A 26,806-nucleotide genomic window follows, 5' to 3' on the forward strand; every position below is an offset into this window, starting at 1 on the left:
TATGTGGTTGTGTTTAAACTTCAGACTCAGCACATCGAGGACTGGCCCCCTGCTCTGCGGTAACGGCCGTTATGAAGAACCCCGTTTACATGGTGCGCAGCCACAGAGTTCACACTAACAACTGCCCTACTGTCGTCAACCAGATCAATCAGCAGCACACACACCCCAGGTACCACAGTTCCCACTGAGATCACACACACACACACACACATCTACTGGACTTCCACTGAAGACTTCCTCCATCAAATATGGCAACTCTGTGGCAATATCAACATGGAAGGTATCAGGGGCTGTTTTATGTTAGCGTAGGACTGCAAATTTTATGACAAATAATTGTTGATTATTTTTCCTGATATTGTAATAATGATTATCAATGCTGATAAACAGAATGCATAAAGAAATAGCGCTTCGTATTCTTCTTGCAACACAGTCAAAAAACATAACCCTTTCTGAATTAGAAAATCAAGACTTTACATTGGTTATTTTAATAGCTTGAAAAACAAAACCGGCGACTAATCTGGCTTAGGCTCAGGCTTTTGTTTGGTCACTGCATTCATACGCCAGGCTGCTGAAGAAAAGGAAGTCTTTGATGCAACATTAACAGATCTAAACGTATTTCAGCAGTTTTGTGCTTTTTTTGCCCCTAAACTTGAATTTGGGGGCATTTTTGTTCAATTTAGTGCCATTTTAGCCCCAAGCCCCTGTTCATTTTTGACTCTGGAAGTTAATGATATCGGCAAACTTTTCATTATGTTGTACTACTGAGTGCAGGTCATAAACAGGATAATTATTTACTTTGTCAGGAGACTGATTTTTCCCCAGTGTTTGCTGACGTGGTATGTTTTCTTCTCTCCATCTCAGTCCTCAGCATCAAGGACATCTTAGTCTGGACCTGAGCCAGAAACGCTCCACAGACTACTCCGACTCGTCGCGTAGCAGCCGGGCCTCAAACGGCACCAACTCCCTGCCGTCCAGCGCTAGACTCGGTCAGTCTCCATATCACCTGTTCTCCTCTTGCACTAGCTACTGAGTTTAAAAAATGTGTTTATTTCTCTCGCCTTTTGTTTCCTGAAGGTTCATCGAATAATTTGCAGTATCGCACCGAAAGGATAAAGATTCCCTCCACGCCGCGCTATCCTCGCTCAATGCTGGGCTCAGAAAGAGGTGAGCCTGCTTTTATGCATCCAGCATATCATCTTGGTTTACGGTTGAATTGGAAAATGAACTGTCCTTTCTGCATAATATGCTGTATAGACTGTAAGCATCATCATTTTTTTATAAACATTACAAGTAGAATGTTACATCGTCACTTCACTTCTATGAGTTTTCTTTAGCTATTTAAGTCTTTCTGAAATAATTAGAGATTTTTTACTCCGGTGCTGTCTACCATACTGCAGTATGTAAAATTAAATAACCACCAGATGCAGCAATACGGTACAGGAAAGGCAATTAAAATGTCAGGCTAAGCTAAATCAAGTGAAACATGTCAAGTAGAGAACACTTTGCACAAACAAGCTTGACATTTGTGTACACTGAAATATTGGAAGCCTGAATAAATAACCCGAGGCAAAGAGGGTTTTTTTTTCTGAGCTAATAGCGATTCATACATAAAATGTAAATCTCCTTTTGCTTTTAGCGTCAAATATATACAAAGAAGAGGGAGATGTCAGTTCTTTTTCCCCTAAGGTTCACGTTGTACTAGAACAGATCGATATAATGTCTATTAATGGTGTTTGAGCGGTCATTTTGTTGGTGAATTAAAATGAGCAAATATCAGCATTGGGAAAATCTGGATGGTTTTATTCAGCCATTAAGCTAGAAACTGGGCCATTTAGCTAATTTTGCACTTATTTCTTGTCTCATGACTTGTATGAGACTGTGAAGGTCTTTCGGTAGCATTTCTGGTTTGAACCAGAGTAAGCAAATTGGCTTTCAGGCATCCAGAAGTTTGGGATCAGTATGTTCTCCCAAGGCTGCATTTATTTGACCAAAAAATACAGATGAACTGGCAGTATTGTATTTCTATTTTAAAAACAAATTTATTATGCAAAGAAGAATTTTCAAGCATCGTTACAGTCCTTCAGAAATCATTCTAATGTTCTTCAAATTTTCTTGTCATCAAATTCATAAACGGTTGTTTTGCTTTGCATTTTTGTGGGAACTGTGATTTGTGTTTTTAAGGTTTGGGAAAAATGACATGTTGAGAAGAACAGCATGTATTTGAAATAAACATCTTTCTATAAGTACTCTAAACTCGAAGACCAACCCCAAAGTTTTGAAACTGTAGTGTCCGTCTGTAAATGTTGCTGTTTGTTACTATTTATTATATTGAACATTATTTAAAACACGTTTCAGCTCTGTGCTAGTTACATGAAACGTTTTGAGTCTAATTGGCCTTGATGGCAAATGCATAAACATAGAGGTTCGTACGGCTTGTGGTCAAATTTGTGAAATCGTCGCGTTCTCGTCAGCCTAGGACCCATGGCTGATTGTTATTCCTGTGTTGTTCATCAGGGTCCCTGTCTCATTCAGAATGCAGCAGTCCCAGTCTCATCACGCCGCCGCTGTCTCCTCTCAATCTGGAGACGTCCTCGTTCGCCTCCAGCCAGTCCCAGAGCTCCATCTCCACCCTGCCCAGGATCTCCGTCAGCCCCGTACCCACGGGAGAGCGGAGAAAAGACAGGTACACTCGCGCTGCCTCGGGTCCTTCCTGCTGCGCGCTTCCCCCTCACCCCGGCCCCTTCATCAGGTTGCCAAGCAACAGCTCGCTCTTATCCACATACAGCTCAGGAGCCCTTTATCTGACTCCAATAATTGGACTGTCTGTGAATCTAAAATAATGTATGTTGAAGGATCAGTCGTTGATATCGTCACCGTCGCTCAGCTTATTTTAATCTGCACCATCATATGAAATTCAGATCGACTCTTAGTGGAGTTTTGTAAACTAGGTCACTCATCCATTCCAGTTGTTCTTATGTATTTATTATAATTCTTCTCTACATATTTGTCTTCTTCCAGAGTCCCTTGTGTGTCTCTCTCTTTCACAATCTGTTTTTCTCCTCTTTTCTTTGCTCCTCTGAATCTTTCAGATCTCTGTACCGTAACAGATCCTTTCTGAGAATCCCTCTGGCTGCTAGGCCTAGGTTCTCCTCTCTCAGAAGCCTGAGGTTTGTTCCCTGCCAGTTATGCACAGGGAATGCCTGACAAACGTACTTGTTTGCTCCAAGTGGTTGGCTGTAGAAACCCCTGCTTCTTTGTGTTGTGTTAGCATACAGCCCAGGCTATAAGGAATATATTTGCCACATGGAAATGCCGTGCTACCAGAGTAAAATGTGTTTTGGATGGCAGTTCATTATGACTCCGACTGGATTAGTCAACTAGTTGTTCAAGACCGTGAACACGTGTTTGTTGACGAGCTCCTGGTTTGTTTAATTCACATGGTTAGTTCACTCAAAAATTCAAGTGATCCTCAATTGCTGTTCCTCCATTGAAAAAGCTTAGACGTGTAGAGAGAAAAGCAAGTTTATGAAATTATTTTTACTTTTAAAGTTAGAAGTAATCAATGCGAGTCGTGGTTTGTTGCAGGTCTTCTAAATAGACATGATTGCTTTACATGAGATAAAGCAGCGGTCCCACTTTATTATAATTCACGCTCTTAACAAACCATTACCTATGAAGTGTAATCTCTTATTATTCTGCTTATTAATAGTAAGGTAGTTGTTAGGTTTAGATATTGGGTGGGATTAGGGATGTAGAATACGGTCATACAGAATATGTGCTTTTATAAATATTAATTAACAGCCAATATGTTAATGATAGGCAAATGCGGTTGAGCTTCTGTTTACCATATTTGATGCACTCAATGTTTTTGTGTTTATAAGTGGAAGAAAAAGCACATCACATAAAGTGACCATGTCTTATGGAACCATCTAGTTCATATAAATCACTTGTACAATCTCTTTATGTACATTAAAAACGTGAACATTTTGGTGGACTTTCAATGGAGGGATAGAAATCTCTACTTTTCCTAAAAACATCTTTCATCGTGTTGAGGACGAACGGCACTAAATATGACAGGATTAACAATTTCGTGTGAACTGCACCTTTAATACGAGCACGTGGAGGCTATCAGGTTTATAAATCTCTGTCAACATTTTCCTTCCAGTGGAGTTTAATTGGTGTTATTGGGTAATTTTTCCCGCTGCTTCTAATTTACTTTTTTGATTAACCCGCTCAGCAAGAGTTTCCCCGTGAATGTTAAATCCGTACAGAGCAGGTTTAGCTGTTTTTGGAGTAAATGTGTACCTAAGTGCCTAAGGTTTTGGAGAGACATTTATGATTTGCATGTAATTTTGGCTGCTCTCATCCTGAAAAGATCCAGATTTTCCTCAATCAGTCAAGTGCTAAAGGCAGTTTAAAGCTGCTATAAGGAATCATTACCATGTGTAAAATGACAGGTATAATGTAATAATTTCTTTACTCGGAAATACAGAGGTCTGTTTTGAATCGTGATGTTCTTGTCAGTGAAATGTTGATGTTTTGTCTGGATTTGGAGGCGTTACATTAAAGCATGGATTTACTTGTATGGGTGGTAAATCAAGGTATGTCTACATGCATATTTAGGTTAGGAGAATAAATGTATAACGTTCTGGATCTTTTATTGAAGTCCTGTATGCACACTCCCTGCGCTTTCTACCCTGTTTGTGTGCCTGTGCGGCAGTTAGTCCTCCAAACTGCCAGTTCAGTAAATGTCTCTTGCTGTACACCCACCTGCATGGTTCTCCTCTGTCGCTGTATTTCAGCATCTACCCTGGTTAAAGCCCTGCAGACCAACTTCTGTCTCGGCTGTTGATTATCTCTGCTCTTGAAACTCACTCGCATTTATTGTTCTGGCAGGCCGTACTTGGAGGAGCCTCGGAATGTCATCGTGCAAAAAGGGGCGGAGCCTCTCGGCATTTCTATCGTGAGTGGAGAGAACGGAGGGATCTTTGTCTCCAAGGTGACCGGGGGAAGCATCGCACACCAGGCTGGGCTGGAGTATGGAGACCAGCTGCTGGAGGTTGGCATTAACACATCAATAACACAAATGGGATTCAAGGGAAAATGATTTTTTTAAACATCTGTAGGGCAAATTTGAACTCATGAGCAATATTTTTTAATATGATGAGTCTGTTTTTCTTCTGCGAACAATAAAGCTGTATGCCATTCCAACTTCTAAAATGCACATATGATTTTTGTCTCTTTTTCTCAGTACAATGGGATAAACCTGCGCAATGCCACCGAGCAGCAAGCGCGGCTCATCATTGGCCAGCAGTGTGACACCATCACGATCATGGCCCAGTACAACCCACACATGTACCAGCTCGGCAACCACTCTCGCTCCAGGTACAGCCCTTTTTCCATTTCGTTTAGCTCAGGTTAATGTGGATTTGGTCTCAGAGTGGAGGTGGCTTATTCTTGGCCGCGTTGTCCCATAGTTCCCGCTTGGAGCCAGTAAGCACTCAGTCCACCCCGCAGGGCAGTGGAGCAGCCACCCCAGATAACCACTCCACCATAGACACCCTGAGTGAACAGGATGAAGGAACGCTCACCCCGTCCTCCAAACAGACCACACCCACCACCAGTCCCAACAGCTTCATCAGGTGCTGCACAAATACATACAGTGGCCTGCCTTCCTGTCTACTGTCTAGATAGCAGATGCATTTTAAGACGGCATTCCTGAACTGAATATAATCTTATAAATGACAAATTTAGAATGACAGTAACTCTGCAACATGCAAATCGCAAAGAAGCGGATTCACTATTTTTAGGACTGATCTTTTCTTCTGTACTGACAAAAATCGACTGAAAATCTGAAGAATGAAAGTATATAATGGGCACAAGTAAACCTATAGGCGAGGCTTCCAGTTTATTAGACGCTATGGGTAAATAATGTACACTGTAAAACTGCATTACATAGCAGTGTGTTCATAATTAAGATAATACATTAAAAAAACGTAAGCAAAACGAACTGTTTGGTACAGCTAAAAATAGTTGGAAGCGGATGAAACTGGAAGTTATACCCATAAAATTTACAAATGGCTGTGACCATTTTGTAGGATGTGTGCATTGCTTTACAGTTTGGCCAAAAAATTTTGTAGCTCTTCACCCAGTCCTTGACTTGGAGTGACCGGCCTGTTTCTGCTCTTGAATGTCAGGATGTCTTCTGAGAGTTCCAAGAAAGTTCCAGAGCCTCGCTTGGTAACGGTGAGAAAGACTCAGGGCGAGCTGGGCATTCAGCTGTGTGGAGGAAACCTGCGGGGCATCTTTGTAGAGAGACTGGAAGAGGACAGTCCTGCCAGAGCAGTGGATGGTCTTGTGCTCGGGGACATGATACTTGAGGTAAACGGAGCTCCTGCTCTTTCTGGATAGTGCTTGTAGGGAACTACTGTGAACAGAAATGGTGAGACAGCAGTTCTCTGTAAGACACAGAAGAATTATTGATATACCTTCTTTTTTTTGAGTGTTATATGCTTTGCACTGACCCGAAATGACAAATACACTTACAATCAAGAAGCATTTTAACATTTGGCACCGGTGCAGTTAGACATTTCAATTAAGCTGAATATTATGATTTGGTTTATAGTTCTGCAGTGATGATGCATTCCACTCTGGTTTCTCTGAGAAAAAGCCAGTTGGAATCTTTTCCTTTGCAGAAAGGAAGCTCTGTGACCGACAAAAGTTATGATTCCTTCACATTTTGTTCATAGAGGCAATCTTCACAAATGAACAAAACCTTTACGAATTTAAAGCCTAAATACAGTCACCAGAAGTAAGTGAAGTTTGAAAGAAGTTGAAAGAAATTTCAATGTCACTCTTGTAGTCTTTAAAAGCCAAAATAGTAATGTTTCTGTAAGAATAGTTCGCATGAGCGCAAGTCTGAACACATTGGGTTTTACTGATGTGTTTTGTGCTGTAGGATAAATTGTAAAAACATACTGAGATCTTATTTGAGGAATTTAACCTAAAGGCCAATTGAATACGAGTTTAACCAAGTGTAATAAAAATTAATTAATCTTCGCTTTTGACTTTTTCCTGCCGCTCTCTGATTTATGGCTCATGCAGTCTTGTCCGTTAATTAAAATGTCAGTATACATTCTCAAAAGTGTATTTTTTTTTTTTTTTTTATTGATCTTTTTTTGCTTCCTGACATGCACGGTATGAAATTGACAACATCCCTTTCCTGGCATGGATATGTTCAGACCCGTGTCAGCCTCGACCAGATCGCTTGTTTGCTTCTCAAAAGACAAAGCAAAGAAGTCATTGTGTTTCACTACAAGTGTATTAGATGTGTAATGGAAATCGATCGGAAGCCCTTAAAACTGTTTGTGAGCGCTGTTAAAATATCCAGTGTTCCTTTTAAGTCTTAGTTTGAGTTTTTGAAATTGGACATCTAAACTGAACACGATTGTACCCTTCCTCATCCAGTACGGCACAGTTGGTATGAAGAATAAGACTGTTGAGGAGGCGTATCTGGAAATGCTGAAGCCTGCAGAAACGGTGACGTTCAGAGTCCAGCATCGTCTGGATGAGTTCAACCAGGTGAAGGACGCTCCTGGAGATGGATTCTATATCAGGTACAGCATGATCTCGTCTGCATAGACGTACGTCTCCATTCCTGGCCACTTACCGCTTTCCCTATAACCGAATGCCGGCGTTTAGGCCTCGTGTGTGCGCTGCTCTATATATAGACATGCGAGAAAACCGCTGCAACGGGAATCTTTTAATCTCTTTAATTATGTTTAAGATGGAGGGTGAGATATTGTATCTGGCGGTGAAGATTGTATCACCAAATCTCCATAATTTGTGTGCTATAATAGTAGCTGTGGTAATGAGACGGTTGGAGACAGAGATGCATTGTGTCTGCGCGGTGGAAAAAGAATAATGGAAGAGGGGCTGTTCAGAAATAGCCGTGTTTGTCTTTGCAAATGAAATTCTGTGGCCCGCAGCTGTTGCGGGCGCTTTTTATGCCTGCGCTCCCATGATGTCACGGGCAGTAAATAATCTCCGTCAATCCGCATGTCATGAACGAGCAGGGATGAGGAGTTATGGCTGCCCTCTAAAAGCCGCCTCGTGCTGCTCCCAGGAATGAGGGATCGGCTTCGACCCGGCCTCTTCCTGAATTTTTCATTCGTTCTTTCCTTCCTTTATTTTTCTTTGTCTTCTGCACTCTTTTCATTTGTCTCGTATTACCTCGTTCTTGCAGATGCCGCAGTCTTTTCCTCATGTATAATGTTCTGTCACTTGTTGAATTATTCATGTCCTCTGACTCTTCCAGAGCACTTTATGACCGAGTGGCTGAGACCGAGCTCGACCTCTCTTTTAAGAAAGACGACATCCTCTATGTGGATGACACGCTGCCAAACGGCAACTTCGGCACCTGGATGGCCTGGCAACTTGACGAAAACGCACAAAAAATTCAAAGAGGACAGATCCCTAGCAAATATATGTGAGTCACGGCCTCTGAAGACACGATCTTTAGAAAGAGTCACATTATTACTTCTGTTTTTTACAGTACAGACATTGTTACAAAAGACCTTCACAAAAAATCCACACTTTTAATGCTTTAATGCAAACCTATTTTCATCTGATGAAAATAATCTTATGAAATTGATTTTGGCTGATATTTGGCCTCTTTTTTTTTTAATCAGATGCAAACCTTTCTTTGGCTGATTTTTTTTTTTTATGTTATTATATAATGTTATATTATTGTTTTACATGGGTATTCTGTGGAAATGTTTAAAGTTTTAGCACTCTTGAGTACATATAACTCCCTAGCCTTTTAGCCACAAACTAGATTTTATATTTTCTGATTTCATTCAGGCATAATAGTTAGAAATTAAAAAACACAAAAAAACATTTTTCTAAATAGGTTCTGGCTAATTTTGAAGGAGCTGAATAGTAAGAGGTAACAGCACGAAACCCACTACGACTGCAGCTGTGTGACCTGGACTCTTGTTCTGCTGCAGGATGGATCAGGAGTTCTACCGCAGACACAGTATGACTGAACTGAAGGACGAGACGGGCTCCAGTAAGACCCTCTCCGCTGCTGCACGCAGATCCTTCTTCCGCAGGAAACAGAAGCACAAACGTAGCAGCTCAAAAGACGGGAAAGATGTTGTAGCCCTGGATGCAATCAGCACAGACTCTCTTCCGTTCTTAGACGGTGAGACTCTCCAGTATCCCATAGTGCAGTACTGATGAAATTAGCATTTTGACAAGATTGATGTTGACACTTTTTTTCTTTTTCGGGGGGATGTGGCTAGATTTTGTGAGTCTGGCCTATCAGCGAGTGCAGAAGATTGACTGCACGTCTCCCAGACCGGTGCTGATCCTCGGGCCGCTGGTGGATCCTGTTAAAGACATGCTGGTCAAGGAGTCCCCCGAGAAATTCAGCAGATGTGTGCTTGGTAAATGTCCACTAGTTTTTACCTGCGGTGTGATCTCTTTTGAAATGATCTTTGTAACGCTAGTGTAAACGTTTATGCTTTATGGCATTGAGATTTATCAGCATTATCGAATACTGTCATACCAGTGATGTCAAAAATGGCTGTACTTTCGTTGAGAGGTCATTACTAACATTTTCAGTTATATAACCGCACCAGACTTTTGCAGTGTTCTTAAAAGTAATAAAAGCTAGTGATTAACTGCGATTAATCACATCCAAAATAAAAGTTTGTTTCCATATGCGTGTGTACTGTGTATTTTTATTAAATATATACACACAAACATAGACGCATACATGTATATATTTAAGTAAAGTGCTACGTTTATGCTAAATATATTTGAGATATATAAATATATTTATTTTGGATTTTGGATGCGATTGCTTGCGATTAATCGTTTGGTACACATCATTTTGTGCCTATTACAATAATGATTGTATTTCATGATTTTTTTTTTTTTTACATTTTTATTTTAGATTTTTGTTGTTTAGTGATAAAAGCCTTTATCACAAGTCAAAACAAACTGCTTTTCAAAATTAGCTTTTGACAAATATTAGCTTTTGCTGGTTCTGCCTGACGAATCTGCCGAATACGAGTGCTCTGATTTTTGTTCGTTCTGCTCATCCAGAGGTGATGAAGGCTTCCCAGCAGGCCATCGAGCGCGGGGTGAAAGACTTCCTCTTCATCGACTACAAGCGGAGGAGTGGCCATTTTGATGTGACTACCGTTGCCTCCATCAATGAGATCACGGACAAGGTTCGTCCACACCTCTGCTGCTCGCACCAAAAATGTAACGGTCGAGACGCTATAGCCCCTAATAATAAGCCAGTGTCTGATACACCTTTAAATTCGATGAGGTTTGTGTTTGTTGACGTGCTGTGGGTGAGCTCCTGTTTCTCTGTTTGCAGTCGCTCATGCTGTATCTGTGTAACGTGACTCAGACCTGTTCTGTGCTGTGTCGTTCTCTCTCTCGTAGGACTGTCACTGTTTGCTTGACATTGCACCTCACGCTATCGAACGGCTTCACAGCGTTCACATTTACCCAATCGTCATTTTCATTCGCTACAAAAACGCAAAGCAGATAAAGTAAGTGTCCACATCCCTCTTCACACGTACTTCTCGAATATTTCAGCCAGTTGGAGAGCCAGCTGAGCTCTTGGGTGTCCTTGTGGGACCCGTCCAAGCACGCGCACACACACACACACACACACACACACACACTCTCTCTCTCTCTTTAAGGCCCTCCTGGCACATTTGTATGCCAAGAAGTTCCTGCGTGCTCCCTCGGGTCCTGGAGACATTTGGGAAATGGAAAGCAGTTTTACTGTGTAGGCTGCATTTGACTTGGAAAAACTGCTGTTAAATGGATGAATATCTTGGCTCACTTCTACCATAACGTTCCACAGATATAGGACAAAGATATACGACGGCGTAGGCAGCCGCTTCAGTCTTTCTGTCTGCTTTCTCTCCTTCGCTCTCGCTCAAGGTTGTCGGCTGAAGACCTCTTTGTGAGATCTCCTGGCCAGTTTATCAGACGAGGAGAATGAAGGCCGACTGTAGACCGTTAATATGCATATCACGGGTTCGCAGCATACTGTACTGATAGCTCTCTAGGGGTGTGAGACTTAAAAGGACAATAAATCCCAGCTTTATTCTCCTGATAGCGCTGCATAACTGTGCCTTTAGGTCTCTTCGGCGCTTCCGTGCCGAGTCTTCGGAGCGCTAATGGTGCAAAGTCGTCCCAACAGAGCTTTTTAAATTGGTGATTTCCCAGCGGGATTAGAAAATCAAGCCTGCACTCGATCACTATGGGGATTAATGCAGGTCGTCTTTGACCTGCTGACTAGCACCTACTTAATATAAAGGCAGCCCGAGTTAATCAGTACTGCTCTCATTAGCGCTCAGGATCATGACGTTATGTCATGTACAAATACTTAGTAGGCTCTCGCTTTTCTCGAATCTAAGAAAAGCTTTCTGTGAAAACGGTTGGTGTCTTCATCATCATAATAATAATAATAATATTAAATATGTATGATGTGTCCACAGCAGTATAAAATAAACAACAATTAAGTATTACCATGACTTTAATAAAATGAAATAACAACCCTACACACACATGCATGCATGCATACATTAAAAAAAATATTCTTTATTTAGTTAAATTAATGTAATATAGGTAGTATTTAAAAAAATAATTAATATTGTGTACATATTATAGGCATAAACTTTTAACTAAGCAGTCGCATAGCACCAGACATCGGCTTTCAGGGCAGGGTGTTTACATGTTATTTTATTCTTTTCTTTGTCTTTTCTTTTACCCATTTAACACACACTGACACAGACGACACCTGTCAGGGCGTCTACATGGATGTTCAGTTGTTTTGCCCTGCAGGAATCCATGTCTCGAGGGAGCTGCACACTTTTACTCAGTTTTGGTACTGAACAGCTGATGTCTTCATTTTACGAGCGTTTTATTACGCACCCCTCAAATGTTGCTGCTTGAACCGTGTTTTGTCTCAAAAGAACAATGCCATTTATGCCAGTTTAATCTTGTAATACGGTTGCGCGTGAGGCATGAATGACTGCTTGCGTTTGCCTGTGCAGAGAGCAGAAGGATCCAGTTTATCTGCGGGATAAAGTCTCTCAAAAACATTCCAAGGAGCAGTTTGAGATTGCACAGAAGATTGAACAGGAGTACAGCAAATTTTTCACAGGTTTGCTGTTCTTACCAGCCTCTGTACAAATCTGTTTGAAAATGTGACGCCACGCTGTGAAGCAGGCGTGTTTATTTTAACCAAATATGATCGTACGAATATTTGAATGGACTCAATTACAGTTAAAGCACATTTACTGTGTTCATTTAAATGTAAGGGAATGTTAAATGGGGACAGTAAGATTTAAAGAAAAAAAAGAACTTGAACAGTGTGACGGAAGGTTAGTTTCAGATGCATGCTGTTCTTTTGCACTTCATTAAAGCTTGCTGTTGTTTGATGTTTCCTTACAGGTATCGTTCAAGGAGGCACCTTCCCTTACATTTGCACTCAGATCGTGACTATTGTGGATCAGGAACAGAGCAAAGTTTTGTGGACGCCGCTGGGCTCTCCATAGGGCTCAAAGACTTAAAACACTAGACTTTATACACAACACACGCAAAGGTACACTAACGTTACGAGCGTCACGTTAAGACAGCGATTCTCTTTTTTTTTGTCAATTCGTTTTTATTAGGTTATTAATTGTAACTTTTTATTTGTGTATGAGTGTCTACAGGTGTGTGTGTGTGTGTGTGTGTGTGTGTGTGTGTGTGCAGATGCAGGACGATAGCACTGAAGTATTTGTTCGTTTCCTTTCGGTCTTCCTGACGGACATGTAAAGTTTTAGCAATGCTGCATTTAAGACACCCGTTTACAGAGCAATCAGTCGGTGACTTGTTTAACGTCTGCCTGAATGTGAAGTCCCCCCCCGTACAAGCAGCCCAGCACCGAAACCTGTCCTACGTCTGACATATCAGCTCAAGGACCGAATCCCCCGTCTTGTGGTTTAAGTTTGTTGTGTAGATGTCGGTGAGCTTTGAGTCGTAGTGCTCATCTACGGAGCCGAGACGGACAGCAGCTAAAGCGCTTTCTACGGGCCAAACGGAAGTGCCTTTGGAGATCTAGTGAGCGTATGACAATGGCACGAGGTGAAAGCCTGGTATTTAAACGGTAAAACTTCTCAGATTGCACTCCAGGGCTAGACAGACCACTGTGTACTATGAGATCTCGAAGCGTTCTCATAGCAGAGCTTATATTTAAAGAGAATATCCCGCGTAACACTTGTACTTGTGCATACGGACTGAAGTACGGGCGCGCGCGTATGCGTGTGTATGCAATTTCAGCGAAATAAATAGAAATATATTTACTGTATTTTTTACTAGGCTGTAGTCCTAGGGGAGCGTGGCGGAGTGTCACGTCTTAGTAAATATTAGCATGTTTGTGTGTCTGCGAGAGAGAGAGAGAGCGAGCGAATGCACGTTTCCGTTGATGTGTGTCTGTCAGTCACTTTTATATGTACTACACACTAAAAACAAAAACAAAAAAAATCACGAAAAGAAAAGTTGCAGGGTAAACCTGAAATGGTTTTCTTAAATCTGTTTAAATGTTAGTTGTTTTTCATTGCTATTTAATTATTATTATTTTTATTATTATTATTATTATTATTGCTATTATTATTCGAGAGGCATGTCATGTCTCAAGCAGACCAGTAGCCCCATTAATGTTGTGCCAAAAACACGTTATTTTCTTTCGTTTTTTTTTTTTTTCTGTCTTGCACTTCCAATGTTTTGAACCCTAAACAAATGACTGTTTGTAGGTTTCCAGTAGAATGGAAATAGGTACTATAATTTTTACTGTAAAATAATATTCATGTGTATCACTCCCGCTCCGTACATTTCATGAACTGCCTTTTTTTAAAGAAAAAAAAAGAGAGAAACACTGCTTAAAAGGGATTTCTTCTTACTTTTTTTTTTTCACGGTAAGATATCAGTCCATTGGGTTGAAATTAGACTTTTTTTTTTTTTTTTTAAGTGAATCTAATGCCTAACTATTATTCTGAATAGCTAGCTTACGGTTTTCACGAGGGATTCATTACCGCCGAGTATTTAGAATGATTCAAACACAGGTACTGTTTCCATTGGGATTTCTTTTCTAAAAGAATGTGATTTGTATGAAAACGTCATTAATGCGAGAATAAAAGTCATTTTCTGTATCTCACAACGTCATTAAATGAATCACAATGGTGTGTGTTTGATTGATGGGTGTATTCATTGTGCTGCGGGCTGAGATCTCCATCATATTAAGGGTGTCATACAGCTGCTTCCTCGGCGCCGGTTGCGTCTGCGGTAGATTGACATGTGCTGTAATTGAGTGTGGAGCTGTCTTATTTGTTGCTCCTCCTTGAAGCTGAGGCACTGCGTCTAACCATGGGGAAGATATGGTGTTAATTACTGGAACTAAGGTGAGCTCTCAGACAATAGCTGCGTCTGTACGGCTGTCAGCTGCTGTTTGGGGTGCATGGGGTTGTTAAACCTGACGTGATGAGACGTTTCTTTTTTTTTGGGGCGAAAAATTCTTGTCAAAGGAAGTTGTTCAATCAGACCATCGGCTGACCGAGAAGAACACCACAGCACTGTGTCACTTGAACTTGCCTTGATGGGCTGTGGAGCTTCAACTACATGCATTTCTGAATTATTACAGTTCTTGGATGGATGGATGGATGGATGGATACCGTAGTGTAGATGTAGCAATAGATGGATACAAACATAGTCTATAGACAAATGGATGTAGACCAATATATACATACAGATGCAGATATAGACATGGAGATTGTCAATATCTGCATCTGTCTATACCTATGTATATATGTGTCTACATCTATCTGATGGTTGGATGGTAACACTTTACAATAAGGATCATTACCTAACAAGAAGTAAGAATGAACAAGACTACTAATCTTAATGTTAATATTAGCATTTATTAATGTAATAAAATCAAGTTGTGTTTAACATTAGTTAATGTGCTGTGAGCTAACATAACGAGTGATTGTATTTTTATGAACTAACGTTAACAAACATGGATAAATACTGTGAACTAGTATATGTATTGTAACATGGACAATCGACTACTGTCAACGAATGACACTTTATTGTGAAGTGTTATAGATTGAGGTATCCTAAGATGATATTTGAAGGGGCGTGCTGTAGTTTTTAGCTCAAGTTATCTAATGCATTGACTAATATCGTTTTACTTTAGTGTCAATAATAAAACTAAGTGTTAAGAGTACGTAAACGGTCATTTCCTTTATTTTTATTCTTGCTTTTTTAAATGATTTGATCTGGCCATTAGCATTCAATATTTCAACCGTGTACTACAAAGACGCTATAATAAAACGCGTGCACCTCATTCATTTGCATATTAGCAGCAAAGGCTGCCGCTCGAAACCCGTAGCCAAAGACTTAATTATAATAACACGCTGCTTTAAACGGGCACCGAGTAACCGCGTTCCCGCTCGTTTTCAGCGTCAGGTAAGCCCCAGCGAGCGTGCTCCCGACAGAGAGGTCGGCGTCTGCGCGACAGCACGTTTCCTTAGTAAACGCCCGAAGACGCCCTCGGCCACGCCAGCGCTCATTATCACCGTTCAGTCGTGAGAAGTCGAGCTCCTCCCCCCGAGCGCGTCCTCGTTTGGCTCGCGCTGATTTGTCGTCTCACGCTCACGCTCGCGCTCTCGGCCGCGGGAAGCCCTTCGAGGCGTTCTCGGGCTTCACCCCGAGAGCAACGCGTCCTTCAAGTCCCCTTCCTCTCCTTTTAGAAAGGGTCGGGTCTCCTGTTGGCGTATCCGTTTCAAGGCAGCTGCCGGCAGCTCCTCTGAACTCGAGCGCCGGCGCTGGGAGCCGAGTGGCCAACCACGAAAGGTTCTTCGGCCCCGGCGTAATAAAAGCGTACTCTCTCGCAGCGCTGAAATCAAGTTCCCGCGGATCGCTAAGCTCCGCATCTGTCGGCTGCGCTGTTCTTTTAACGCGGGCTCTTGCGGGAACCGGTTCTTTAGCCCTCTAAGCTGACAGCTGGGCACGTTTTCCAGGAAGATGACCAGTCGTGGATCTTATTGCCCTCCATAAATAACACCACTGCAGCCCGGCCTGCGAGATCCAGACCCCACCAACTGGTGGCCGACAGGCGGAAAACCACCGAAAGACCCCCTCACGCCATGCGAGAATATATATATAGGAGGACGGGGTGTGTTTCCAACTCGATATGCACGCACTCAGAGAAAATAAATTATGTGGCTGATTGTCTATTGAGCGCATCCCTGAAATGGGAGCTATTGAGAGATGCATGCCATATCACCGAGCTGTGTTTTCACACTAAACGTGCACTTCAGTTGCTGTCCAGTAGGAGGAGAGCTAACGGATACCGTTTGAACGTTAACACAATGCTTCAGTGCAAATCTGGAAAAAAAATGCACTTTTGTGTATATGTTAATAAATGTAGTGCAACGTTATTGTACGTATTGCACTCAATATTGCTGTTATTTTCATTTGGGAAACACGATTAACACGCCTAAGTGTCACTGAAGGAGATCACTCATTTAGAAGAGACAGGAACTGATGACATGGCTGCTATCTGTTTAACTTGAAGATAAACTCATTTACACGCTTACATTACACACAAGCAGAAAACACTTTATTATACATCTGATTCAATAGTCACCAGCATAAAAAGGCCTTGATATGCAAAAGATAAACTGTATTTGATCATTTTAGACGGGCAGTTTTGTATGCATGCGCGGGGGATAAGCAAACGCGTTGATAAAAGTAAGTGAAATACATAAAGGCAGTGGGATATTTTCACGATCTGTTGATATGACCACAGGCCAACACACCAGCTGACGACCGGACACAAAGATTCTGTTTCAGCTGCTATTTCGGTTAAGTAACAGAATCCCTCGGGCTGTAAATCACAACCGTAAAAAAGTTAGTAAATCTCTTTTACACCTCATTTGGGTTTATCTATGTTTATATTTTGATAATGACTTTTGGGTCTGGTTTCACAGTCTGTCAAACAGGAGCAGTCTATCTTGTCTTCTGCCTTAAAGTATCCGCGCAGTGGCGATGAGAAAGAAACCCAACCTTTACTCTTTACGTTTTATCATCAAAATCGGCAAGTTATTCTTAACACAACCCAACATGTTCCCAGTCGCTTATCCGTGACCTTTGAGGAAACCGCTTCGACCTCATCGGTGAAACCATGAACAAATTAGAGACAAACACGAGGATAAACATGTCGATGCACAATGAAGCGTCACGTGACATCTGACCTCAGGGGCTTCTTCTCTTCACAAAAACCTGTCTTTCTAAACATGTGCGCTAAAGGTCCATGTGTGCGGCTGTCCAATTTGTGCACTTCAAATAAATCGAGATAAATTACTTAAACATGATAAATTAAAAACTTTATTTATTAATTTTATTTGTTAGGCTATTTACGAGCTTGCAAGTTCTGTGCATTAAAGTCTTTTCGTCCGCTTATTCCCAATCTCACTTGGTATTGTACATTCAAGGATAAATATTAATCCATAATTAAACGTTGTAAATTATATTGCTCGGTTACAGGTAGGTTACACCAACGCGCGCGCTACTTTTAGCCCTCTGGCGTTTGAAGCGTGAAAAACGGCAAGTTCCACGTGGTTTAGTGGTAAGACAACGGAAGTTTGGCTTTGGCTACCCTTCCCGTGTTTACAGGTGATCGTCTTATCAGAGCTAATGTCGGTAATGACATTAAAATCGTTCAATCTAACGTTACTGCTAAAGCTATCCGCGCGCTGTGCTGTGCGTCACGTTTAGTTCGGCAGGTGCGGCACGTGGAAAAGACGGAGTGGACTTCAGGCGAAGTGGCCACGGAACATTTGAGCGTAGAAATGGAATCTGTCGCTCCGCTCCACTCAAATACACGACTCCAAACCGGTTTTTACACGGCGCTTTGGGAACGTTGATTGGTAAATTATCAAGTGTTGCCAAGTCCGTTTGTTTTTAACCCGATTGAGCTATTTGAATAGTGTAGCCGAGGGTTGTAGCGACCCAAATAACGTGATGTTTACCCCGCCAAAAACGTGAAATTTATTTATTATTATTATTATTAATTTATTTTTTTTTACCAGGGGACCCCCTCGAAACGCGACAGCACCCGTTTTGAGTAGCAATCGGGTTTCGTTGTCAACACCTGGCAACCTGTTGGTTACTTGTCGCTTCGGCTTCATTCCTTGGAGGTGGAGAAATATCCAAATTATAACGGGTCGTTTTACCTCAGGGCAGGTAACATGACATTATTAATAAATGCACGCTTACAGAACTGTTATATCTTCAATCTCTTACGCAAGCAAAATGCCAGACCCCGGCCGTGCTAGTTATTACAACAGATAAATGTCATATCTTTCTTGAATACAGAATACGTAAACGTTATTAGGCTTTTTGAGAGCGCGTCTTTTCAACGGCCTTAAATCAAGAATGAGAAAAGACCCCATGCCTGCTGTAAAATGTCACATTGGTTGTAAATATTATTCATACGTGCGGTTCTCCGTTTTCCCTATATATATAAATTATATATATCTATTATACATATATGTTGATGCTCGCTAATGTTCACTGTTGATGCGTTTAATAAAAAGATAGGTCCGTACGCTCTCTCATCCGTCTTTATGATAAGGCTTTGGCTCCGCCCCCCTACCTGTAAATCTCCCCAACAATCTGTGGAGCAGATCTGACGGACTTTGCCTGGATCAGCTGAGGAAAGTGAACGGGGACGGCGACGTGTCGTAGAGAGCGGAATAATCGCCGATATTTGAACGGGTTCTCGAAAGACCACAAAGAGCGGCTCGGTTCCCAGCTGAATAGCTTCGGGGACATTGATTAAGTTGGCGTTTATGGGAGAAATATCGATTAGACGCCGCTGAGGCGACCCCGCCGCTGGATGGACGGCGGAGAGCCCGGAGGCAGCCGTTTGTCCGCGTCTCTCCCGCGAATCCTCTCGCTTTCCGACTGATTGCGACGCACGCCGCGCGAGTGCCGTTTATAGACTCCATTTTATTTAGAAGATATGGAAAAGGACGAGGAGAACCCTTCGAAATGAAACGCGAAGTCGCCGTTAATGCGGATTTAAATGTCTCGCGCTGAGGCTGACGGACGCGCGCTTCCTCCTCACGCTCTCCAAGCCGCTGCCTTTCTCGCTCAGAAATATTAATCACGCCGAGCAGACGTGGATAGAAAAACAGGGAGAAGAAAGGAGAGGGATATTTGAAGCAATATGGCTGATGGCTGGGGTCGGGGGCGCTGGCAGGAGCTCTCCAAAGCTTCATCTCAATGCTAGCTGTGGCAGATGGCAACGGATCCTATGGCAGCAGCGGCAGCTCTAGAATGAGTAACAATATCAATTTGAACAAAAACCCGGACTCTTCTGTCTCTATATCGAAGATGGACCTGATCATCCCTTTCTCGCCAGACGTCCCCTGTGACAACAATGGTCAGCGCATGTGGTGGGCTTTCCTCGCCTCGTCCATGGTGACGTTCTTCGGGGGTCTCTTCATCATCCTCCTGTGGAGGACCCTGAAGTACCTGTGGACGGTCTGCTGCCATTGCAACATCAAAAACAAGGTAACGCGAGCCACGAAAGGCAGCATTAGCTGGAATTAAAACGGCCGTGCTGTCTTTGCGCGTTGGTAGTTTGTCTTAATATCTAAATGGCATTGGGATGGCAGCGGATTGGCATTGATAGAAGTGATTCATTGGGAGTAATACGCCGGATCTGCGTGACAGTATTGCAGCAAGCGCTCGGGCTCATTAAGCCACTGGCACGGACCAAAACAAGTCGGTGTTTGCACATTTAAAGAAAAGGGAATTAAGAGATTCATATATATATATAGTGTCAACAAATGAAAGCCCTTTACACGCAGGCCTCATATTTGTATGAACATGTAACAGTATGGATGTTTTTTTTTTCCTTTTTCTTATCGTTAGTGGATGTAAATGGTTAATGAGTTCAAGTTGGAAAAATATTCAGAGAATACGCTATATTTGCATCAGGGATTAGAGATGTGGGCACAATCAGTAACCTGGTAATCCATTTAAACTGTTACTAGTTTCCGTCTCTAGCCTTGTAAACAAGGCCTGAAGACACAAGATGACTGCAGAATTAGGTTATATTAGACCGCTTTTAGTCATATGCTGACCGCCTCGAAAGCCACATGGTAACTTGTGTGCATTAAACATGGTATCTGTGACTTTGCTTTGTTGATGGCCGTCTAAAGCGTGCAAAAACGTATCATTTATGGTTCATTGAGTGCAATAAAAATAAAAAGAAAGCCAGTGCGTTAATGTAGATGAGCACGGCCATGTAGGGACACGGATTATCTTTAACTAATGGCCGTCATCATCCACAAATTCTAATGTTTGATTTTCACGGGAAACCCATCCAGACCTGTTGCTTGCGAACGTGTGCGTTCTGCATTTCACATCCGTTCAGTTTGAATAGATGATAGTAATGCGATGGCTTCCATTAGGCACTCAAAATGGACTCGGTGAGACCCGGTGTGTGCTTACAGCATCGGTGCGGCTTGTCTTCTGCGCCTCCATCATCTTTGATGGGTTGGCTGCGATCCAGTGTAAATGGAAAAGTGTTATTCACATCTCCAGAGACTCAATGCAGACATAAAAAAGGACCGAAGCTTCATTTTGGCTGCTTCATGTGGGATTTGAGGAGACAATATCCAGCGAGTTATAATTAACCACACGAGGCCTGGATTCAAACAGCCAATACACTTTAATCCCTATTAGTATCTACCGACTTAGATATCTGTCTGGGAATGAATTAAAAGCTAGATTAGATGACTAGTTTGTCAACAAGCACGGCTCTGGGCTGTTTCCGTGTATACGAATGAACTCGCGTGTTGTTTCTCGTTCGGATGAGACTGCGTTGAACTTGTTATTTATTTAAATGAGGAGGGTTAATGACGTCTGTGAAGTCACCGGTCTTCATTACCATTTAATCACCTACATGTACAGTCGTTCCAGCAAAGCGCTGTCTGTCTGAAACCGACACTGTAGTTCATCCTCTTTGGATGGAAGTTGTTAAAACACAATCAGGCCAGTGTTTATATCACCTGCTGTTGGGAAGCCTCTATTAAGCCTCGTTGTATTCTCTGGGATATGATGTATAAGTATAAACCCGACTGATTCGCGTCATCAGTGTTTCCCTACCAGTGGCTGATGACAACCCGTTGTTGGGCCACCGGGAATGAGTATGTTGTGCCAAGCGATATCTCGCCGTATCCCGTTTCCAAGAAGAAATGAAAACGGTGCCGTGGATAATTGCGTGCGCTCGATGTGTTTCCTAGTGGGAGGAGACTCTGGAGGGGTGACTTTGTGGACGTGTATTGACACTCTGTTGCAGGGGGAACATGCTTGTTAGGAGCATTAAGAGACTGAAACGTTATCCCCCATGCAGCTGACTGAGGACGGCAGGTCTTCCAGGCATAGTGTCAGTAATGGGACGCGCGGCCGAGGCCGGCCATGTTGAGCAAGCGGGTGAGACCGAGAGCTTGCCGTTATATCGGTCTTAGAGATTGCACCGTACAGGTGGAACGCACCTGACAGAAAGATCCCACGTCGTCTTAGAGTTGCTCATCTGCGCTTCCTGCCCGTGTTTTACAATTTGCAGAGTGGTTATTCGATGTGTCTTTCCATTGTTCTCCGGGTGATAAGTGCCCCTAAGGTGGAGTTGCGACACGGAAGGAGTGATGACTTAATGTGAACGCTCTCTTTGTCCTCTGTGGCACCTTGCCTCGGGCTCCAGCTAATACAAATGTGCTTTGCCCTGCAACTCCTATAGAGTCGTATAGGGAACCATTTCTGTCCTTAGTAGGTGGGCAAACAGAACAAAGGATAATGCGAGTTTTTTTGTTTTTAATTTCTTGCACTGGTAACAAACACAACTGGCATCCTTTTATTTGATCTGGAGGTTCGTTGGTGCTTTAAAGTTATGGTGTAATGAGCATATGAGGGGCTTATCGATTCAGGAACCATGGGATAAAACTGTAGCAGGTACGGTAAAAAATACAGTCTATAACAATAAAAACAGCCTTTATACTGTAAAAAAGGAATACATCTAATGATTATTTTATTTTATAAACATAAGATATAATATATTGGCTACTTTGAAAATGCTATCGTTGGAAAAATTTGAGCGCTGTATGGGTTGGGTTTTTTTGGGTTATGGTTTGATGTGATTTTCTTGAGATTTTGGATTTTTTTTATAATAATGAATAGGATCGTGTACCGAACTCATTTGGTATCAATTGATGCCAAATTTCAAAACCTGATAACGCATCGGATCACAGAGACAGAGTCACCCCACAGGGCAAACCGAAATGTTCACATTTTCGGCCTCTGCATCTCACTGCATGACAGCATGTACTGTATACACACAGACACTTCACAGCAACCTGTCAAAATAAAAGTATGATTTAACGTAACAATTTTATTAGTTCTGTTCAGTGTAATGTATGTCTTTTACATATTCACTGTCAAATTGAACCACAAATACTGTTATTATTAACTTTTCAATGGAATATTTGCATAGTTTTTCTAGCATTTATTAATGTGTTAACAGTAAACCACTGTTCGTTTACTAAAAAATAGAAGGGTTCGATTTAAATTTTATTGAAAATAAATACGTTTCATGTCTTCATTTGATTATTAGAAAAAAAATGAAACATGAATTTCTAGAAGGAAAAAAATCGTTGGGCCCTAATATTCAAAACGTTGAAATATTGTTGCATTGAAATTGTACTTTTCGGTTAGTACAATGTTTTTGAATATTTACTGAATAAAGCTGGTTGGCTACATATCGTTATCTTTGCTTTTTTGAGCCATTGTTCAAATCACTGTGAGCTATGACAAATCACTTTGGAGCTGCAGGAAGAATTGTAACACTGATTGGCTGTTGGCATCACATGAACATGCCCAGTCCCACAGTCACAGACTGTCCTGCCGGTGCATCAGCTGTGACGTCAAAGGGAGGAAAGGGAAAGATACGAGGTTTCCAGAACACATCAGAAGACACGGCTTTCTATATCGAACGCTCCTTGTTTACATAATGCTGTAATTATCAGCTGAAGCTTACTGCCACTAGCAAAACATAAACGCTTACATACTTCACCTTTAATGAGTTTGCCTATTTTAATAAGGCAGACGCTATTCACATTAAATGCATGTTTTTTGTGACCTAACTTTCTGTTTACATTTTGCCAGAGGTCGCAAAAGCACTAGCAATACAGAGTTCCTTATTGATTTATATTCCATGTTTATTTGATATTGTTTTGAGTTTCTGCTCTAAATTGCTCTATTCATTTCCCCGTCTCGTTTTACTGGCAAATAACGCGAACGTGTTTACAAACAGCTATTGCTCCTTGAAATGAGCCTTTGCTTTTCAGTCCTGCATGACTACCGTTTTCCATTTAAAGCTCAAGACGTGCTCTGACCCACTAGAGGGTTACGTCTCAAATGAGGCGTGTGTTTTGTGAGCTTGTGTTATGAGAGATATTTTTATAGATCTAGGGCTGAACTTTGTATTTTCATTAAAGCACTCAGAATTACTGAGATGCCTGGTAAGTGGGTTTGTTGTGCGCCTGTGTATCCCCTCGTGCTTGGCAACGCGCCGGCTGCCTTTGGGCTAACAGGAGGACAGCACACACCCAAAGATCAGCTGTCCCTCTCACTAACACTCTAACACAATGTACCCTGTGAGTCTGTGCTCGGTACATGCCTGTGTACTTCCATTATGAGATAAACATCAAATTATTGCCATTGTCACTAGATTGTACTCATTTGCGTATTTAAAATGCAAACTGAGGAAGAGCGTGTGGTGGAAGTCATAGGACACTCGGGTGTTATACTTCTTGATTGAAATGAGTACAGTTCTGTTTGTTTGTTTTTTTCCAGAATTGCAAGTCCGTCTTGTAACAGCTCAATAAGAATGATGTGATATTGATTTGCTATTGATCACAGCAAACAGTCTGTCTTTGTACACCTCTTGTATTGATATCTGGAAATGTCTTGAATGTCGTTTTATCCTTAGCAGGTCACGTTGTCCGTGTGGTGTCAATGTGACAAACGAGTATACATATTAAAACTGGGGAAGAGACTTCTCATATCATCATGGTGCTGTATAAAAATATAAAAACATGTCAGATTTGTTGCTGCAGCCACTAGGATGGATCATGGTTGAATTGAGCGATAATGATGTATGAAGAAATTGAAACTGACAGTTGTACAGGGCAGTCAGGCCTCAGAGCTGTTTTAGTATACACTTAAATACTTTTTCTGAGAGTGATTTATTTTCTGTCAAACATGTCCACTTATTAAAGGACTTGTGTGTTGAACTCTTCCATTTTTTTTGATCCCCTGATGTGTGTAAGTCTTACATGGTACTTTAATAATAACCTCAGGCAAAATGTGCTGTTAAACATAAATTACAGATCAGTTAATCTGTATGCAAAGTTGTTGTTGTTTCGTTTCTGGAAACAGAAATGATTTAGTATACGTGTGCAAGGCCTCTGATTTCTGTCTAGCATACCGGCCGTAGAGGACTGGCATTACTGACATGTGTTGTTGATATTGGCCTGACGTAAGCATGCACTACAAACACAGGGCAAAGACTGACCAGTTTCCATAGTTGTGGTCAAGTTTTACACACTTTTGCACTTTTTCAGGGGCTGAGCCAATGTTAGGTACATTTGAAATTAATAATATATCGATTGTTTTGTATTAATAATAAATACAATCAGACTGTCTTTTTTTATATTTTGTTCAAAGCTCAATGTCACAATTCTGAAGTTGACATTTGTCTGTTTTGAATGTTTCGAAGTCCTAGAACTTCATGTGAACTTGTCAAAAGGCTTTGGTCTTAGGCTTTTGGCCCCACCTGTATTAGTTGTAACATTGCAAGGGCTTGGTTGAAATAGGAAAGGTTTGCCTGAGTCAGGAGAGACATTCCTCGCTGGTGGCGACACCAGATCTCACTGGCTGGTCAAAACCGTTAGCACATGGGAAAAGATAGCAGGATAGCCATTGCTGGAGCTCACAGAGGAAGCCGCTGCTGGCTGGATCAGCTGCTGTTGTCTTTAAAGAGCCTCGTGTGCGTGTAATCTGTCTGCAGTCAGAGCCACCATGTGCTCTCATCTCCACTAACCCCTGGCTAATATTAACTAGACCACAATAAGACGAAACGCAGTTTGCCTTCGTATTGTTATTTTGAGTTTAGTGGAGGATGGCTGTATGAAAGCTTGTTAAGACTTGCAATTAATGACTGTCATTAATAGCGATTCCTCAATGTGAATTATTGGTCCTTATGAAATATCCGCAAGGCCTCTTGTTGTGTTTCGTCTCAGAAGAAGTAGCTCTTGAGCTTAGAGAGTCGGTTCTTCTTTTGGTAACCGTTTCCTCTCTAACGTCTTTGGCACTTCACCGTTGCGAGATGAAAATTGATGCATTAATAATGAAGCGGTCCGAGCCCTTCATTTAGAGAGTTATATGGACGCGTGTCCAAAACGCGGCCCCTGCGACCAGCCCCTGAGCTCTGATTCGCCCACATCTCAATGAGCTTAACATAATAATTGGTGCTTTGATTGGAAGCAGTGATGCAGTGAAGCAGGGGAGAGGAGATGGGAAGGGTAGAGGACGTTCCTGTGACCTTCAGGGATGTGGGCTGTGCCGCTGAAGCCTCTCACAGCTCTGTGATTTGGCTCTATCTCTCCCGTGTGCTCACAAGCTAATAACAGGTTGTGCTTCTGATGGCAGGCGGCAATTTTAATAACCTGCTTGGCTCTTAGCATGCACTACAGCGCATTGGTGTGATGAGATGGAGTGCTTTTGATGCGCCTGCAAAGGTTATTCCACAAATGTCAGGCTGGTTTAATTGAAGAAGTGTTACAAAAGCATCTCTTTTCAGCTCACAATACCGTTGAAAGCTTTTTAAACGAAACCACGTTTTTCCCCCTTTTCACGTTTAGGATTTATAAAGACCCCTTTCGAGGCCTCTAGAGTGTTTCGTTGTTTAAAAAGTAATGGTGGAAGGAATAAGCCTTGTGAAAAGTGAGACGAGCAGTTGTAAAATAAGCTGTCGTGTGCTCTGCATGACGTGGCATGTTAACATCATGTAGCCTACATATGTTATACACACTGAAACTCGAGTTCGTTGTTTGAAGCCGGTAATTCTGAGCTGATGTTGTTGGATACGTCTCTGTCCATCTTGTTTCATTACATTAGCTACTTAACATATCATGCAAAAGTGCAGCTCTTATACATATTGGCACTGTCCTTTTCCTACTTGTTTCACTTTTTTATTCCCAGATGTAAAGTTTGTGACTTTTCTGAGAATGTCACATTGAGTGAAACGTATAACAGTGATGGAATATAAGATGATAAAATGATACTAGATGGCGTTGTACAGAGAGAACATAGAACTGCTGTATACATAGTAGTATGTTAGATGTAGCTGTTTAAACAGGACATAATGTTATTCAGTCAGCAGAACACAAGCTGATATTTTTCCCTGCTAAACCTCAGGGGACAAAGGACAGATTATCTGCTTACAGGTGAAATTGAGTTGATGGTGCTGGATCTTTTATTTGATAGAAGTAATGACATTATACGTCGGGTTGTGAGGCCTGGTTCTAAAACACAATGAGTATGTTTACATGCACATGTTAATAACCCAAACACATGTAACATTAAGAAAACGGTG

The 26,806-nt window shown here is 41.8% G+C and overlaps 2 protein-coding genes across 9 annotated transcripts in view; both read left to right on the forward strand.

Moving 5' to 3' along the window:
• Positions 1 to 14,250, forward strand: part of dlg5a (discs, large homolog 5a (Drosophila)) — a 52,841-nt gene extending 38,591 nt beyond the window's left edge. For 3 of the 8 annotated variants that reach the window (XM_043254996.1, XM_043254994.1, XM_043254995.1), the window contains exons 18-34: positions 25 to 169; positions 862 to 986; positions 1,075 to 1,164; positions 2,515 to 2,683; positions 3,090 to 3,167; positions 4,897 to 5,059; positions 5,252 to 5,385; positions 5,478 to 5,642; positions 6,198 to 6,381; positions 7,468 to 7,616; positions 8,318 to 8,488; positions 9,009 to 9,205; positions 9,306 to 9,449; positions 10,114 to 10,241; positions 10,462 to 10,571; positions 12,090 to 12,199; positions 12,490 to 14,250. In XM_043254996.1, coding sequence (XP_043110931.1) covers positions 25 to 169; positions 862 to 986; positions 1,075 to 1,164; positions 2,515 to 2,683; positions 3,090 to 3,167; positions 4,897 to 5,059; positions 5,252 to 5,385; positions 5,478 to 5,642; positions 6,198 to 6,381; positions 7,468 to 7,616; positions 8,318 to 8,488; positions 9,009 to 9,205; positions 9,306 to 9,449; positions 10,114 to 10,241; positions 10,462 to 10,571; positions 12,090 to 12,199; positions 12,490 to 12,593 — 2,366 coding nt within the window. In that variant the 3' untranslated portion in view covers positions 12,594 to 14,250. Of the gene's footprint in view, positions 1 to 24; positions 170 to 861; positions 987 to 1,074; positions 1,165 to 2,514; positions 2,684 to 3,089; positions 3,168 to 4,896; positions 5,060 to 5,251; positions 5,386 to 5,477; positions 5,643 to 6,197; positions 6,382 to 7,467; positions 7,617 to 8,317; positions 8,489 to 8,911; positions 9,206 to 9,305; positions 9,450 to 10,113; positions 10,242 to 10,461; positions 10,572 to 12,089; positions 12,200 to 12,489 lie in introns of those variants that run through there. The other 5 variants (XM_043254997.1, XR_006252315.1, XM_043255000.1 and 2 more) reach the window with 5 other exon arrangements.
• A 4,391-nt stretch (positions 14,251 to 18,641) lies between these two features.
• Positions 18,642 to 26,806, forward strand: part of LOC122356635 (calcium-activated potassium channel subunit alpha-1-like) — a 159,468-nt gene continuing 151,303 nt past the window's right edge. The window contains exon 1 of the mRNA XM_043255571.1: positions 18,642 to 19,659. Within this exon, the coding sequence (XP_043111506.1) occupies positions 19,369 to 19,659 (291 nt within the window). The 5' untranslated portion in view covers positions 18,642 to 19,368. The remainder of the gene's footprint in view (positions 19,660 to 26,806) is intronic.

The sequence above is a fragment of the Puntigrus tetrazona genome, chromosome 13 (genome assembly GCF_018831695.1).
Source record: "Puntigrus tetrazona isolate hp1 chromosome 13, ASM1883169v1, whole genome shotgun sequence".
NCBI lineage: Eukaryota > Metazoa > Chordata > Actinopteri > Cypriniformes > Cyprinidae > Puntigrus > Puntigrus tetrazona.